Genomic DNA, 16,768 nt, shown 5'->3' on the forward strand with positions numbered 1-16,768 from the left:
CTGTGGAGGCTCCTTCTCTGGAGATCTTCAAACCTGCCTGGATGCCGCCCTGTGCCCCTGCTCTGGGTGTCCCTGCTGGAGCAGGGGCTGGACTTGGATGATCGCTAGAGGTCTCTTCCAACCTCAACCCTTCTGGGGTTCTGTGATGTGGCGGTGCCACGGGGAGGCCTGTGCTGCGTGCTGCCCGCTCAGCCAGGAGCGGCCGCTCGTCCCCTCCATGGGTAACGGGCAGCACGTCCTTGCGGAGACACCCCGGTCCGTGGCTACAGCGTGGCCGCGTTCGTGGCAACGGGGAGAGGCGCTGGCAGCCCGCAGCTCTGGGGACAGCAGCGAGGGGTCGCGTCATCACAGGACGGTTAAGGGTGGAAGGGACCTCTAGACATCATCGAGTCCACATCAAGGCTCCCAAAAGCCACTGACAACAGCCATAAGGGAATCCTGCATGGCCTCCTTTATTTTTTATTTTTTAATTTTGCAGTGAAGCCACACAGGAAAAGACTGGGATATTTAGTGTATTGCATGGATTCGATTTTTTGTTCTCAAAAGCGCTGATCTTTTCTTAACAGGAAAACTGTGGTCTGCCCAATCATCGACGTGATCAGTGATGACACGTTTGAATACATGGCTGGGTCCGACATGACTTACGGAGGGTTTAACTGGAAACTAAACTTCCGCTGGTATCCAGTTCCCCAGAGAGAGATGGACAGGAGGAAAGGAGACCGAACCTTGCCTGTGAGGTAAGGAGAATGCATCGAGAGCACCGTGGTAGTTGACCCTTAGCTACTAGTTTAAGCAGATAATAACCCTTACTAATTAAGGTTACGCTATAATGACGGAGAGCACGTGTCCGATAGCCGTGGTACAACCTTCAGTGTACAGAAGGCCAAAGCCTGACCTACCTTTAATGCTGCAATTGAGATATCAGAGCTGAGCAAACTCATCTCTGTTTTCTTTGGACTATTCAATAGAGTAAGATATTATCTGCTCTGTGAATATTTGAGTTCCTTCCATGTTCATTTTTTTTGCGAGTAACCTGTTGAACTTAAGCTTCCAGACAATATATTTTTTGAAATTTAAAGCACGTATTAGAATGTCTTCCTGAAATGCTTATCTTTGAACATTTTTGCCAAGTATTTTCTAGTGACACTTTACATGCATTGAAATGTACACTTTTATCACCTAGAAAATAAAATTGGTGGCAGTACATGCCCAGTCAAAGCTGACCTCGCAGTATGCCCCGAATTCCTGTGATCATTCCTGAACTGCCACTTAAATGCTCAAATCAAGGACTGTAACAGAAACTGCAGAAAAAATTTAAATGAAATTGAAATGGAATAAATTACTTGCAATGGGTTATTTGCTCAGCTCTAATAGCTTCTGTGGTCTTCAAGAAAACTGAAAAAGGCTTTCACAAGTGGATGTGACGGTTTCAAACCTGTCTAAGAGACATAATGAAGTTGAAAAAATTCACACCCCGTGATTGTATGCAACAGGCAGATAGAGAGAGAGGCAGGTCTCATGAGAGCAGTGTACAGCAAAGCTTTAAGGAAAAATCACACGTGAGACAGGGGATGAGCAAAGAGAAGCTTGTCCTAATTACGTTTGCTAGAAGAGGGGATCCATGGAGGCACCTCCCTTGTTCCACGTAAATCTGCGGGCGTCTGGAGCTTCCAGAGAGAGGCAAATCCGAGTTCATGTTTCCCCCTTTTGAAGTAGGGTAGTACTTAAAACGAGTCCAGGATTGTTCTTGTAACAGTCAAGATTAAACCACAGCTGTTTGCTGGGCACCACTAGCAGCTGGTGGAGATGCTGAGCAGGCTGTGGCGGCCCCGCTCTAGGGAAGGGCAGCTCATTCCTCCGGAGCTGCCCTCGGCATCGCTGGCGTTCCCGGGTGCCCGAGGGATCGCGGCAGTGCAGCAGCTCTGAGCTGAGATGGAAAGGGAAAAGGTGCAGGATCTCAGTCAAGTTCAGACCGCTCTGTGGCAGCTATTGTCACCCAAGTGCTCAAAAAATAGAGGGATAAAACTAAACAAAACTTTAGTCCATAAAAAATGCTACCAACATGAGACCATTTTTTCCCCCTTTCCTTGTAACTTTACCCTTCTTGTCACATCATTTCAGGCTCAAGCAGGTTGAGTTTGTGCTTATTCAGGTTTTTTTTCTTTGTAGTCAATGCAGTAACTGTAAAATATATCAAGATGGTATTACTTTTTTTGTCTATGTACATATGTAATATAACCACTGCACTCCAATCGTGCTCTTTGATGCACTAAAAGTCCATGCCATTGGAAGAAGCATTTACTAGAAAATATTTGCCTTCCATAAAAATTGATAAACTCCTGCATTACTTTTTAATGCTTAATGTCATAATGCATGCAGTTTCCAAATACAATTTTACTTACATTTATATTATTTTCTATAAAAAAGGAGATCCAAGATAACTCACTCCTAGCTCGCATTAGTCAGTATGAGCAGGGTTCAGCCCTGACCTGCTCTGTTAACGCCAACAAAAAGTTGCATACAGAACATGCTTTATTTTTAAAAGAAAGATACCTGATTCTTTCTAGTTAGTAGATATAAGAATTGCTTGTTTGCCTAGCATTAAAATTAGGTTTGTATGTTAGGGATTCAAGTCGGTGAAATAACCACCTTTGCTGCAATGTTTAGAATGAATGGGAAGGGTTGATCAATTCCCTGGTGGTCCTGGAAGCCTTTAGCCAGTTGTCACGCAGTGTGGCTGTAAACCTTTACTACTGCAGTTCGAGGCTGTTCATCGCATTCCTAGCAGAGGGACGGTGGGAATGTGGCCCGGAGCCGCTGGGAAGCTCCCTGCGGGGATTGCTCCCCGTGGATTCGGTGGGAAGGAGGCGTCCCGGGCAGAGCAGCTCTCGGGCTCCTTTTGGGTTTGCCCGCAGCCAGCACGCCCGGCCTCCTGCTGCGTGTTTGTGCAGGGCAGGTCGCACAGCACCTCTCTGCGTTTCCGTATTTGCCAGGCACTTTGGTGAGCACAGGGCACTGCAGGCTAGTACTCAAATATCTTCTTTCCCAGAATCTATTCTCAAGCATCAGTTAGTTACAGTGAGGAGAAATACAAGATCGAAGATATGAGCAATCGAGCTTAGGCTGATTACAGCTAATGTTGCCCGGGTGCTGCAGGGAGGTTCAGGGAGGTGCTGCCCACGGACAGTCCTCCTCCCGCGCAGGTGAGCGGTGGTGATGGCTCTGGCTGCAGTTTGCTCTGGGTTCTTGGGTCTGGATCCCCGGGTTTGGCCTGCGCTGTTCGCTGCGCCCAGGCCGAGGTCACGCAGAATGTGTCTGCCACAAAGCACTGAGGAGCCTGAAACGGGAGGCCTGGTGATTCCTCATGAAACATTGTTGAAAATGGAGGCAATAAAGTGCCAGCAAGGGCCGGGCACGTCATCCGCGGGGATGCGTTTCCTCCAGCACCCTCGCGGAGCGTCGCTTACGTAGGCGGTTGTAGCAGGAGGACACGCGCTTGGGACTGGGAATCTGTGGACACGGGCACCGCATCGGCACGGGGAGGGGGCACGGAGCAGCCAGGTGGCCCCGGGCCCTGCGCAGGGATGGGACGAGGACGGGGACCTGCCCGCGCGGGGCCGCCGGGGCTCGGGCACCCCGTGCAGCCGACGCGCAGCGCGCCGAGCCCCGGCGCGGAGCCACGGTGGGGGGGCTCCCTGCTGACGTCTGCTCCCTTTGCAGGACGTTAGAGAGGCAGGTCCCGGAATGAGTATCCTTGTGGCTCTCAGTAATTTCCAAAACGCAAGGCAGACATCATCTCCAAGGCAAAATTAAAGTTAGGTTTGGATGGGGATTGAGTTAGTCACAACGTATTACTTCAGTTGCTAGTATGACTCCAAGGGGACCAGGCGTAAAGCTGGGGGAAAAAAGAAGCAATGCTTGGTCTCTGCAATACTAGTATCTGAGCAGGTTTTGCAGTTAGAATGCTGCAGATCTGTGTGTCTAACACATTACATGTCTGTGGCACAGGCTGGTGCTGGCTGCCCCTTGCACTAGTTAGGAACACGCCGGCGCGTGGAGCTGCATGGGGCACCCGGGGGGCAGCGGTTCCCGCGTCAGGGGCGCTTTGGAAGGGAGCATTCACTTTGCAGGAGCGTCGGGTGCCAGAATCTCCAGAGAACCTGGCCCCGATGCGGATGCAGGCGGGGCATGGAGAAAGGGGGCAGTGCAGCCGTACTTGCGGCTCGGCGCGGGCAGTGCCCAGGCCATGCACGAGTGCGGGATGCAGGCGGGAGAGCGGCTCGGTGGCAGAGATCCCCCTGCAGCGCTGTCCCCTCCCAACACATTTCCAAACTCGCGAAGCAGAGCCGCTTCCTGATCAATCGTGCAGACCCATGACCCCTTTTCCCAAATGGCTTTTCCCAGCGCGCAGGGCAGTTGTTGCTGGCCGGTTCTCCTGGAGCGCGCTGGGCACACGTGGGTGCCACAGCCTGCCCGAGGCCGCCTGCAAGCGCCCGCGGATGCCGGGCACGGGGCTGGTGCTGGGCGCACTGGGGATGGCACTGGCACTTGGTGTGGGGCTGGCACTGACCGTGGGGCTGGCGTTGGGTCCTCACTAACACAGGCCGCCCAGGCCCTTGGCTCCTGTGCACAGGGTGTCGCAGGCAGGGGACAGCTCTTGCTAGCAAATACCGAGCATTCCCCGCAGCGTTCCCAAGCAGCCGGCTGTGTGGATCCATCCGTAGCGTGAGCAGGCCGGTTTGGGGCTGGGAAACCTCGTTCTGGCAGCAGCCCCTCATGTGTGTGCACGCGTGGGGGCTCGTGCGCCCCGGGAGGGAGCCGCAGAGGGAGCGAGGCCGGCGGGGACGCTGCAGTGTCCCCGCGTGGGGACAGCGTCTCCACGGCTCCCTGCAGTCACTCCCCCATGGGTGACCACCTAAGCGCTGAGCAGAGCAGGGCAGGCGCTTGCAGGGCCCGCGGGGAGGCCCCGTCCCGCCCGGGGCGCTGCCCCCCGGTAATTGTGTGCACGTTTAGTCCCCCCGGCAGGCGGAGCGAGGCCCCGCGCCCTGGAGCCCCCGGCAGGAGCAGGAGCAGGAGCAGGAGCCGTCCCGGCCGCGCGGAGGGACGGCTGCCGCAGCACCGCGTCGCGACGCCGCAGCCTCGCGCTAAAGGTATTCTTCCTTTTCCCTCCTTTGCCTCTGTTTTTTTTTCTGTTTGTTTTCAACTAGGACCCCTACTATGGCTGGTGGCCTATTTTCTATTGACAGAAACTACTTTGAAGAGATAGGAAGTTACGATGCAGGAATGGATATCTGGGGTGGCGAGAATCTTGAAATGTCTTTTAGGGTAATGGCTGTTTTCCTTCATTTTCTGTCAACCAACACAGTTATGCTGTAACACACTTGTGCCTACTATGTACACAGGGCCCTTTCTTTATAGCTAACATGCAAGTTGTCGCTTAATTCAAATCCTCCAGGTGCTCGGGGATGCCTCCCTGTAGCATTTTGGTCACTTTTTATTGCATGAAAAAATCATTTCTGCTTGGAATTTTTTACACTGCATTTTAATGTAATACATATTTTGGCAATTTATCTTTGCATTAAAAGAAGGCTTTCCCTGACACTTAGGGTTTGTGCTAACAAATGCTAATTGTCATAAGTAAAGTATAAATGTGTATAGTATAAACGATCCAAAATCGTGTTTTAAAAGAAGCTTTCAAAATTATGTCATCGTGAATTTGCAAGTTCTGCCTGGAATTGTTATTCTTTTTCATGTACGAGAGTCAGGCTCTCCAAGGAGCTTCGCATCCTGCAGAAAGTGCCGCTATTTCTGTCAGTGAGAGGTATTTTCCTGGGCCAATAATAAAACCTCTTTGAGGGAAAGGAATTTATTCATTAAATGTCTTTTGGGCACAAATTGAAATTGGAAAAATTAGCTTAACCCTAATTATTAGAAAGGCTGTTGAAAATGACATTAAACATCTCTGAAGTATCACAATTTTTGCATGTTTAGTAAGTACACAAAGTAGAACCTGGTATAGCTATGCGTTCCTATACAACCTTATGGTTATATCCTTCTTTTCTTTCTTTTTTTTTTCTCTTTTGTTTTCAGGGTTGGGGTTGGTGACCTATTTTCTATTGGCAAAAACTACTTTGAAGATGTCAAGCAGACATATCTAGAGGAAATGACCTGAGAATTTGGAAGGATTTTCATGCCATTTTCTGTAAACTATGCCTCATCCAGCCTTCCAGAAAAGCAGAAGGGTAGAGAGACCTTTCCTGAGTGCTCACGTTTTAAATGAGGCGCTGCCTCCGCGGAGCCCGGCGCGCTCGTTCCTTTGGGAAGGCCCCGTGCTCGTTGCCGGAGAGGCCAATGTGCTTTGGCTTTTCTAGAAAAAATGCTGGGTCGTCTTCATAAGCAGTTGATTCTAAAACCCAACCCTAACGCAGGGCACAGGCAAAGGGAGTTTTATTCAGGGCACGTAGTGGAGAATATAGAGGCTTTTCTTTTATTGACTCCTATTGGCAGTGGCTATATTTTTGAAAAATAGATGCTGTAGCAGCAATAATTCCTAATCATGAAGGCCCTTGTGTGAAAGGCTTTTGTTTCCTTAGCTGACCATTGCTCAAGTAACGATTCTGTCATTCTGTTAATCCATGCATATGCTATTTGCTATTGCTGATGTTGGGTTTTCTCAGATCTACCTCAGCAAAACAACAGAATTATTGCAATAATACTGTGCAAAGTCATGTGATAGTGAAAGAATCCAGGATATAGGTGACCCTTTATATTAAATAGTGCTTGCTTGACTGCTCTTGAAACGCAGAAGTTGTTAGGAGTCAAGGCTGCTGCTCGCAGTTTCTAAAGCAAAAGGCATGTTAAGCATCAAGGAAACGTTATGATCAGGATAGCAGTGGTAGATAAGGGCGTTTTTTACAATCTACGGAAAATCCACATCAATTGTTCAGCCTTTAGTCAGGCTAAAGAGCATCAGGGAGCAGTCAAATTCGTTGGCAATCATCTTATGAGCATGCAGCTTGCGCGGAGCCAGCGCTCGGCCTCACGCAGCGTCGGAAGCTCTTCTTCCTTTTTTTTTTTTTTTTAATACAAAGTTTGTCCGAAATAGGTGTTTTACAGCAATTGCTGTAAAACTCTTTGCTTCTTAACCATACCAGAAAATTACCTTAGGAGACATTCAAAAGCCTTAAACTTTTTAGAGTTCTTCAGGTGTTTTTCATCTTCTGTTTAAGTCTCTAAGTGCTTTTTCCACAATCAGAGAGCTCCCAGAGCACTTAGTGTTGCGGAAGGAGCTTGCGTGGGACAGGGCATTGAATATAATCTGTCAATCAGAAATAAAATTTGTTTTTTAGGAGAACAGACGAGATGGGGCTACAGGAAGCGGCGTGTCCTCTAGCAGGAGCGTGGTGCTGCTCAGTGCCCTTGTGCAGCTGATGCTGCATGCCCGCGTGTCCCTGTATCCTCCTCATTAGCGCGGGATACTGAGGTGTCCTTTGGGGTCCCTGAAATTGGTTTTGACCATTGAAAAATTGAAGTGCAGCAGCTACTGGTGCCCTCCGTGCTCCCTGCTGCCCTGCAGAACAGCAGGGACGAAGCCTTCCCAAGCGCACGTAGGACTGCTAGGTTTTTAATAGTAAATTCTTAGCTTGACTTTATTGGTCTCAATTTCCAGCTGCAAGATTGTAGGTGTAATAGAGCATTTAAAAATGCCGGAGGAAACATTTCTAGCATGAGCACTGAATTGCATGCCTAGAAAGAGCAGCGCGGCCTGTGCTTGGGCAGCTGTAGCCAGCCCTGAACAAGCTGGCAAGGCTGCAGGCACACAGGGTTTATTTCAGAACCATGTCATGACATTGAAAGTGATGCTGGCTGTTTCTGAGCAGAATTTTGGCTATATAAATCTCTAATCAGCTCCCAAATGCACAAATTGAAAATCTACCTGTTTTTCAATACTCTTTAGATGTTTGACTGTATTGATTGAATTTGAGAGCACAGTTTGCTTGCAAAAATGTACTTAGAATAGGTTTATATGCTTAAATTTAAGGCATACATTTCCCCTTTCTTTGAACTGGGTTTTCTTATATGTAAAAATTTTCATAGAGGAAATTATTCAAGATACAGCACTTAATTTCATTATAGACATCTTTTATGCTGATGTTAGAGCTTTCAGGGCTTTTTTTCCTAAATTTTACTTAGGCATTGCTGGATAACAGCCAGGAAGTGTAACTTGGTGATTGCAGGGATCTTGGGGGATTTCTGCTGCAGCTCTAGCCTGTGCTTGTTACACGTGAGGGCTGTTTAATCCAGTAGCAGCATCAATATGCACACTCAGAAGAAAAAAACCTTCTATGTAAAGGGATGTTTATTTTTTAAAATGAAGTACATAAAATTAACATACAAAACAATTGCTTTTTGCTGTATCTCTTCAACCTAAGGTTCCAGTTTTGGTTTAAGCTAAGAGTTTGGAACGCAGTGTGTTTCATTTGCAGTCGGCTCTGCTTCTGTTTGCCCTGGCAGGAGCTTGCATGGAGGTGAAACCCCGGAACGGGGCAGCGGGCAGTAAGGCAGGAGTGTCCTCGCCAGCGCTCCGCGTTGTAGAGGTTGACTCGTGGAGGGACAGCAGGGCCCACGCGCCAAATCCGGCTGCTTCCCCCAGCCGCCGGCTCCAGGTATCCATGGAAACTGCTGGGCACCGGGATGCAGCGCCCGGGATGCGGGATGCAGCGCCCGGGGATGCAGCGCAGGACCGGGCTGGCAGTGGTGCAGGAAGCGTGGGGAGAAGTGGGGTGGGATTGCGGGGTCCCTTTTCCGCAGGCCGGGTGCGCGCTCTCTGCCTGGCCTGGAGCGCACGGGCAAGGTTTCCAGCTGGCAGGCGCTGATTTTTGCAGGAACTGGCTTGGACTCTGTTCAGGACTGATGGAAAGGGGGACGATTGCACCAGTGGGGAGGCAGAGCCACTGCTCGTAGGTGTGATTAATGTCTGCACTTGAAAAGGAACATGTCGTGTGGGCACATGGCGGCGTGGTTGTCACCCCAGGGAGGCCGTGTCTGAGCACAAGTTTTGAAGGGATTAGTGTTTGTAAGCAGGAAGATAAATGGAAGTGGGTTATAAACTGGCATGGGTGTGCAGAAGGTAAAGAATGAAATGCTGGGTTGCAGAGCTCGTTCTGCAGACCGGGGAAATGTGGCAGGGCTCCTGAAGCTGTCCCTCACCGGGACATCGCAGGGAGGGACACACTGGAATCGTCTCCGGGATCAGGAGCCCATGGAGATCGGTACGAGCCGGGCAGGTGGAAAATGGCTAGTGCTGGAGGAGACAGGCAGCTATTGCTCCTTAACAGGGAATTTACAGCCCAGAGCTGTCACCGAGTGTCCCCTCACAGGAGGTGGGGAGTAAGCAGCTAGAAGGTGCTGACATGGAAGGTCTCAGCAGTGCAGGGAAGGGTTTGGAGCATCTGGGTGAACTGGGGGATTTGAGCAGCACTCGTGGGGTGATGGATCAGCAGAGCAGAATGAGAGGTCGGAGAGCAAGGAACGAGTGATGGGGACATCGGTGTAGGGCAAGAGCTGGGACGGCTGCAGGAGAGGAGGGCCTGGGTTTCTGGACATTTACATTTGCTGGCCCTGGGAGCCAAAAGAGGGGCAGAGAACTACCAGGGTGGGGGGTTTTGCCCCCCAAGTGGAAGCTAGCAGAGCTTTGATTGCTTGATTTAATACTGAGATTTTGAAAATACCTGCTTTTTGTGAATGCCTTTAGGTAGGAGGAGAAGGGATGAACAGCAGGGGAGAAGAGAGGGAATATACCTTCAGTCTTAACGATTGTCATGTGGCAGTAACTCCTTTATGAGTAATCTGGATTAGAGGTGACAATCTGGGGCGCTCTGTGGGGGGAGGCGCGAGGGGCCCCCCGGCTTTGCTGAGGTTCCCGGGAGAGGTAGCTGGGATAGCCCGGAGCACCCTCGTGAAGCATCAGCCGTAAAGTCATTGCTGCGCTTAAAAAATCCAGGCATGCTGGAGAAAACATAGGATATAATTCCTTGAAAGGATCAAGGCATTTGCTTCCAAAGAAATTTTGGTGGAATACAAAAATATGCAATGAGTGCTAAACGGAGAAAAGACTGGAATGAAATTTAATAGCAAATTCTGCTGCCTCTGTGACTTACCTGGAGCAGCCGCAGGGTCCGGATAAGCTAGTGCTGAACGTCTGGATTGAGAGGCTGGGACACGTTTCCTGTGGTACCTCGATGTGAAACGGGTATCAGGGACACTGTACTTGCAGTGAGCAAAGGATTACTGGGTCAGAGCTGCTCCGTGCCAGGCATCTTGTGCAGTTGCATGAACTTCTGCAGATGGACGCGTTAGCAGCGAGTATTCCAAACTGATTTGTTTTAATACGGAAAGGAAGCGGCCCTCTCTCCCAGCCCAGCGCCAGGTCGTCGGCATCCCCTTGGCAGGTATAACAGCAGCTTGTACCACGGGCAGGCAGGGCTGTGCCTTAGGGAAGTGTATGGGGGGCTTCCCCGAAAACCCGCGGCCGTGGGCGGAATTCCGGGGAAGTGGCCGTGGGTGCCCGTGCCGCACATCCCATCCCATCCCATCCCATCCCATCCCATCCTGGGACACGCTGCGTCCCGGGCAGCCCTGCGGCCACGGCCCGCCCCGAGCGGCTGGTTGTGGCCGATGCCGGCCCTGCTCGTCCCAGCAGAGCGCATCACTTGGCACGCTAATGAGTTATATAAAGGGGTTTATCCCTCATTAAATAAAGTGTGCATTGAGTTACTATGGCAACAGGTGCGTGTGTTCCAAGGAGCTGTACTTAAAGCGGTGTCCCTGTTCTCAGGTGTCTGGTAGCAGATGGTTCCTCAGCCGTGTTTGCTGCTGGGGCGGTGTGCTGCGTGCGCTAGTCCTGCCACCCACAGGAAAGAGCGGGATGAGCCTCAGGGAGGACTTGGAGGGATGAATCCCAGAGCCGGCCGTTGTCCAGCGGAACAGCAGAGCCCGGGGGATCCCACCCACGGGAGCCCATCCCCGTCCCGTCACGCGGAGCAGAGCGCAGCGCCGGTGCCGCTCCGGGCCGGCGCAGCGGGGCCTCGGCACACCCCGAACGCGGTGCCCTGCGGTGGGTGGCACGGAGGGGCCACCGGCGTCTGCAGCAGCCGATGCTGCGTGGGCTGAGCACAGGGATACGTTCCTGGACACTTGCCTTAAAATTCATGGCATTTGGTGTGGATCGCTGGGAGCGAGTGACGTAGCCGTCCTCCCCGGCATTTCCAGAGGCAGTCCTGGAAAGGGGGATGAAGGCACCATCCCGAGCCCAGGCAGGGCAGGAGCTGCTGTGTATCCTGGCCAGACTGCAAGGATCTAGCAAAACAATCTCACTGCTGCTTCATTAAACAGCAGGATGGCAAAATTTGGGATTATAAAATTGCTTATACTAACACAGTTATACTGAAGGCACTGGGCTGACTTGGAGCAGAGTTTTTGGCTCCAGTAGTGTCGAGGGAGAATTTGCACCTGGGAAAAGTTCTTCAAACTCCCTTCTTTGTGTAAAACTTCTTTTTATAGTAGACTATGCCACTCACCTGGCGTATGAGCCAGCGAGCAAAGATTTTGCATTTGTGTTTCATTTCCGTAGCTCTGTGGTGTTCAAGGTTTCTGTGCTGCTTCCTCTGCATCTATTTCTATCTGTAGTATTAACTGAGGTCTGCGGCACCTTGCTCAGAATGGCCCTAAACCTGCTACTGATTTAAAAAAGAAAAAAAAAAAGAAAAGAAAAAATGCACTCTATTTTTTAAATATTATGAATTCCTGAAAATTTCAAATACATGGGTAGCATAAGTATCACTTGTAACAGTCTGTTACAGGGCTACATCTTTCTAAAATTGTGGAGGAAAATGTAGCTGTGTATGTTTATGTCATAAGGCCACATAGCCAAGTATACCGTTCACACAAGCTTTCATACTGCAATTAAAGCCTGTGAACTTACCTTTATCATCAGCTATTTACTGTTTGCCTTAAGCTTTTGCTTGGCATTCCCTGTTGGCTTTTGACGCGGGGAAGTAAAGCAGGAGATCCCTGCTAATGAGCAGTGAGACAGAGCCCCTCCTGCGCGTCTCGGCCGTCCCGGCCGCTCTCAGCGCCTCCCCCGTGCTCTCCCTGCAGGTCTGGCAGTGCGGGGGCTCCCTGGAGATCGTGACGTGCTCCCACGTGGGCCACGTGTTCCGCAAGGCCACGCCGTACACCTTCCCCGGCGGCACCGGCCACGTCATCAACAAGAACAACCGCAGGCTCGCCGAGGTCTGGATGGACGAGTTTAAAGACTTCTTCTATATCATATCCCCAGGTAATCATTTATTTTCTGGTCATAATTATATGTAAAGCTGTTTAGTCTAAGAAACAGAATTTGGCCAGGTTGCCCCTTCCTTGTTCTGTGCCTTGAAGGTCCCTTCAGAAGATGCTGGTGAGTGGGACAGCGGAATTGCTCTGGGTCACAGCCTGAAGAGCCAAGGTCTTGTAGGGCAGAGGTATCCCAGTGCCATGGAGCACCTTTCCCAACTTCCGCTGTCTTGCCTTTGCTAGGTATCAGTCCTGAATGAAAATACTGTGTTTTAAATACTTTTCCTTCCTTGTGATGGTTTTCTTTTACGTTTCAGTACAGCACACGTAGCATGTACAAAAACTATACACTTGCATGTGATAAGAGATGTTATTTCTGCTGTTACACATTAAGGCTTGTATTGTATTGTGGGTAGATATTTTCATGCAGTAACGTAAAGCAGCTGTACTAAGATTTGGGATGCTTCCATCCAGAGGAGATTGTGTCATCCGAATTAGTGAGTGAAGCAGTGTAGATGCAATAATTTGGGAGTCAGATGTGAAGGTTTTACTCGAGCCTGCGCCACTCCAAGCTGTGCCTCGGAGAAGGACGCGTCATCCTGGTCATCCTGCCCGGCTCCGTACGCAACCTCGTGCCCGCAGCGGTCACCATCACTCTGGTTTGTATGAAGAGGGAACACGTGAAGCTCTATAACATCTTATTTGACTTTTCTCTTTTACTTAAGCATTAGTTTACTTCATGCAGCTCTTGAATAATTATTTGGAATAGTTATAACCATGCTGAAGGCTCTGAGATCATGGTATCCATGTTCTTATTTTTGTCATTGAAAATTCATCTGCTCAATAAATAAACTTGGAATAAATCAGTTTTGATCAAATTTAGTGATTCAAATGAAGCCGTTTTATTTTCTGGATTAAAGACAAGAATTAAAGACTTAAACCTGTGACCATGAACAAAAAAAATGAGTGTCTAACTGTGAGCTGACTCACTGGGGAAGACTGTTTTGCACCTGTAGATCAAATAATCTCTTAGTTGGTCTTAAAAACCATCTGTATGATCTGAGTCTTTTTTTCAGTGCACCAGCACAAGTAACTTTATTTTATTTGGCTGGAATAAATGAAAAAATAAAGAAATACACTTTAGAAAACTATTTCCATTTTGAAAGTATTTGTAAAAGATGGCAAATCATTGAGCAGTTGTTTTACTAACACTTTAAAATTATGCAGTAAATGAAAACTAAATCATTTCCATTTAGAGCCAGAACATACAAAGGCTTCACGTATGAAAGGCCATTATTTTTCATGGTATTTATAAATTATTATTTAAAATGCTAGTGGGAGTTGGTAGTCATACATTATGTAAGCTGTTGTCCTCACTTTAGCGTGTGCTCTTGGCTAATCTTCCCTGTTTTCCACCTGTGTATTTTTTTTTCCAACTTGAATTCCGTAGCAACAGCACCTGTGAGTGCCAATTTTCACAGTCCCCAGGGATTAAAATCCAGACCCTGTCATTATCTGCATGTGTTTTGCAGCACAATTTCCTAGTGTTTTAGCTGAGCTCACGCAGCTGGAAAACCTCCTTGTTGCCACCAGCTCTTTTGTGGCTTCGTTTTTCTAGGAGTTGAGGGTTTCTAGGGGTGACACCCCGGGCGCCTGTGGACGGCTGCTCCGCGCGGTGCAGAGTGCGCTGGAACTGTTAGCATAACTGGTTGGTATTCTCCTGCCAAAGGAAGGGGAAAAATGAAAAAACAAACAAACAAACCTTAATGCTGAGAAATGGATGGTTAATGTATGATTGTACGATTGTACGATTTACAAGTGAATTGAAAATCGAGGTGAGATGCAGTAGAGATCAAACCATGAATGCTACCGCATGGGATTGCCCACTCTTTAACTCAGTTCTCCTTTATTAAGTTCTCTTTCTGAGCAGTCCCATAATACCAGGTTCCCACTGCATTTTTGTTGAGCTTAGTGCACGTCTATAATTTACCTGAAATTTCTTTTTTTATTTTCTTATGGGTATGAGGCTGCAAATAATCTTAGTTCATTGAGCCTGGGGACTGTCACCCCCTGGGTGTTCGTATTCTGCCTTGACAGCAGGTTTTCTAGGCTGATTAGGGGTTAGTTGCTTTTTAAAGCATTTAGGTGAGCTGAAGCTCTAAATGTTCCATTCTGGGGGCTCTGTAAAATAGAACGTATTTTAAGTGAGTTACTGGTAAAATGCATTAAGGTGCAAGTGACTGGAGTAGTGATCTATATAGCAGAATAATTAAAGATTTCCACTTTCAAGAAGAATGTAAGAGAGAATTACAGCTACTTAGTTTTCTAAAACGTGCCAGCATTTCAGTTAAGAAATCCTTCAAATCTTGACATGTTTTAATTTTCAAATTCCTAAATGCAACACTTAGGTCCTGCATTGGATTTTCTTGCTATTTCTTTGCTCTCCTCTTGGCTTCCCTTGCTTCTCTTTTTGTTTTGGGATCTTCTAGGCAGGGTCCCTTTGCCTGCAGCAGGATTCCCAGAGTACATCTTACTTTTCTAATACTTTGTTTTCACAGAAATTCTACTTAGATATTCTGGATTGCAGGAATGAGGAATTCAGAGGTGAGCAAGAGTTTAAGTCTGGACACAGAAAAAGGACATGTAAAATTATATGAGGTTTATGCCAACCTTTGACAGGCCTGACTATTTCTCCAGCCCATCTCCAAAAGCCTGAGTGATCCCCCTCAATGCCCCGATTTTCCTGCTCAGCTGTTCTGACAGTTTGATATGTCAGATCTCCAATTCAATATATTGATTTGGGACCAACAGCTTAGAAGAAAGTACAAGTGATTAAAGTGAAAGAGTTTTTTGCCATTTTGCAGTAGACTTTGTTAACAGGGCCTGGTGCCCTTCATGCTGTAACCGAGGCCTCTGGGCCTCCCTGGGGCAGTCAGTGCCCTTTGTGGCCCCTTTTCAAATTAACCAGAATGTAAAAAAGGATTAAGGTATTCATTCTTGATAACATAATGCTGAAATGCCTGTAGAACAGCTTAGGGAAGGGGCTCATGTTGTATGTCGTGGCTTGCAGGGTGTTTTGGGGCTAGCCGGGCCCGCTGAGCGCTTCAGATCATGGGCGACTTCACAGCTGCTGCCTTTTGGTTTATGTGGGGAAAGGTAAAATAGCAAAGTGCCCTGTTCTGGAGTCAGGGGGCACAAGAAGTGGCATCTGCACTGCCAGAAATACGAATTTAAAGCAGTTTGTTTAAAAATCAAACCTGACTTGGCTCCCTCTGAAGGGTTAAACACGTGGGGCAGTGCGGGTTGAAGAAGCAAGCCATGAACTTTTTTCCTTTCTGTATAATGACTGCATGCTGGAGTACTCTGCAGTTGTCTACGTGTAGTTTATTTCTAGCTTTCAGATTTATTCATAATTTCTTAAATTATTCGTGTTGATCCTTCAATGGTTTTGGAATTTCTCCATACATACATAGAGGCCTTTAAAATCAGTAAAACTGGCAAGAAGATCATCTGTCCCTGCTTCTGCTACTCCAGCCCATCGTGGCCTTCTGAGTCACTCTTTGCTGATGGCTTCATCTTCATAAAAGTCATTTTGAGGCCATGCGTTACCATTTCATTCCATGGAAATAATTTAAATAGTCCTAGATCTGCTTCATATTTTCTGATTTTTTTATTATTATTATTATTTATGGATATGCTATATAAATTGCCAGTTGAAATGTCCCTCGGGTTGAAGAAGCAAAAGAAGTAGAAAGGTAATTAGGGGATGTAGAAAACAAAGTTGACGTTGTTTGAACTAAGAAATCTTAATGAAAATGTGAAGGAGATGTTAGTTTTTTTTATAGGTCATTGCTGAATGTCAGAAATTGTTACCAGAATCGCTAAACTTCCTTTTTATCCTTTTGTCTGACACAGATTCCTTTTGCTTTATTAATCAGGAGAACAGAGATCTCTAGATAATTCTGCTGGAGAACAAAGAAAGTTGCATTTTCCTAATTAGGCCTCGGAAACCCTTACCCATCAGCACGCGCTCATCTGCCCGCTCTCCTCCGGGATCCGATTCACTTGGTTTCCTAGATTATGTCCTAAGAGAAAGAGGAGCCCGTGGTTGTTCTCAGTGATTGTACGTTAGACACATCCCTTGGCTTCGTTAGGGTGCACGCCCGGTAATTGCATTTCTGAGGTCTCCAGGAGTTGTTTTAAAGGGCACAAGTTACTACTATGGTCCTAACCTAAAGCTGCAGGTAAAATAGAGCTAAAAGCCTTTCCTCCTACATGTTGGTCCTGTTTCACGAATGTCGGTTTATAAATATCTTAAGCAGAGGAAGCAGAACTTCTGTGAAGACAGAAGTGCCCCCTCATAATCAATATGCTTGAATCAAGAGAAATAAAATTCTTGTTTTATCTTATGTATCACTTACTGGGCCTCTACTTT

At 47.9% G+C, this 16,768-nt stretch overlaps 1 protein-coding gene across 3 annotated transcripts in view; it reads left to right on the forward strand.

The window, feature by feature from the left end:
* The window catches only part of GALNT13 (polypeptide N-acetylgalactosaminyltransferase 13), a 60,183-nt gene that overhangs the window by 25,851 nt on the left and 17,564 nt on the right, over positions 1 to 16,768 (forward strand). For all 3 annotated transcript variants that reach the window (XM_088519795.1, XM_088519796.1, XM_088519797.1), the window contains exons 5-7: positions 567 to 737; positions 5,208 to 5,325; positions 12,160 to 12,340. In XM_088519795.1, coding sequence (XP_088375921.1) covers positions 567 to 737; positions 5,208 to 5,325; positions 12,160 to 12,340 — 470 coding nt within the window. The remainder of the gene's footprint in view (positions 1 to 566; positions 738 to 5,207; positions 5,326 to 12,159; positions 12,341 to 16,768) is intronic.

This window comes from Tinamus guttatus, unplaced genomic scaffold, assembly GCF_059628265.1.
Source record: "Tinamus guttatus ecotype Peru unplaced genomic scaffold, ASM5962826v1 Tinamus_guttatus_pri_ptg000073l, whole genome shotgun sequence".
Lineage (NCBI taxonomy): Eukaryota > Metazoa > Chordata > Aves > Tinamiformes > Tinamidae > Tinamus > Tinamus guttatus.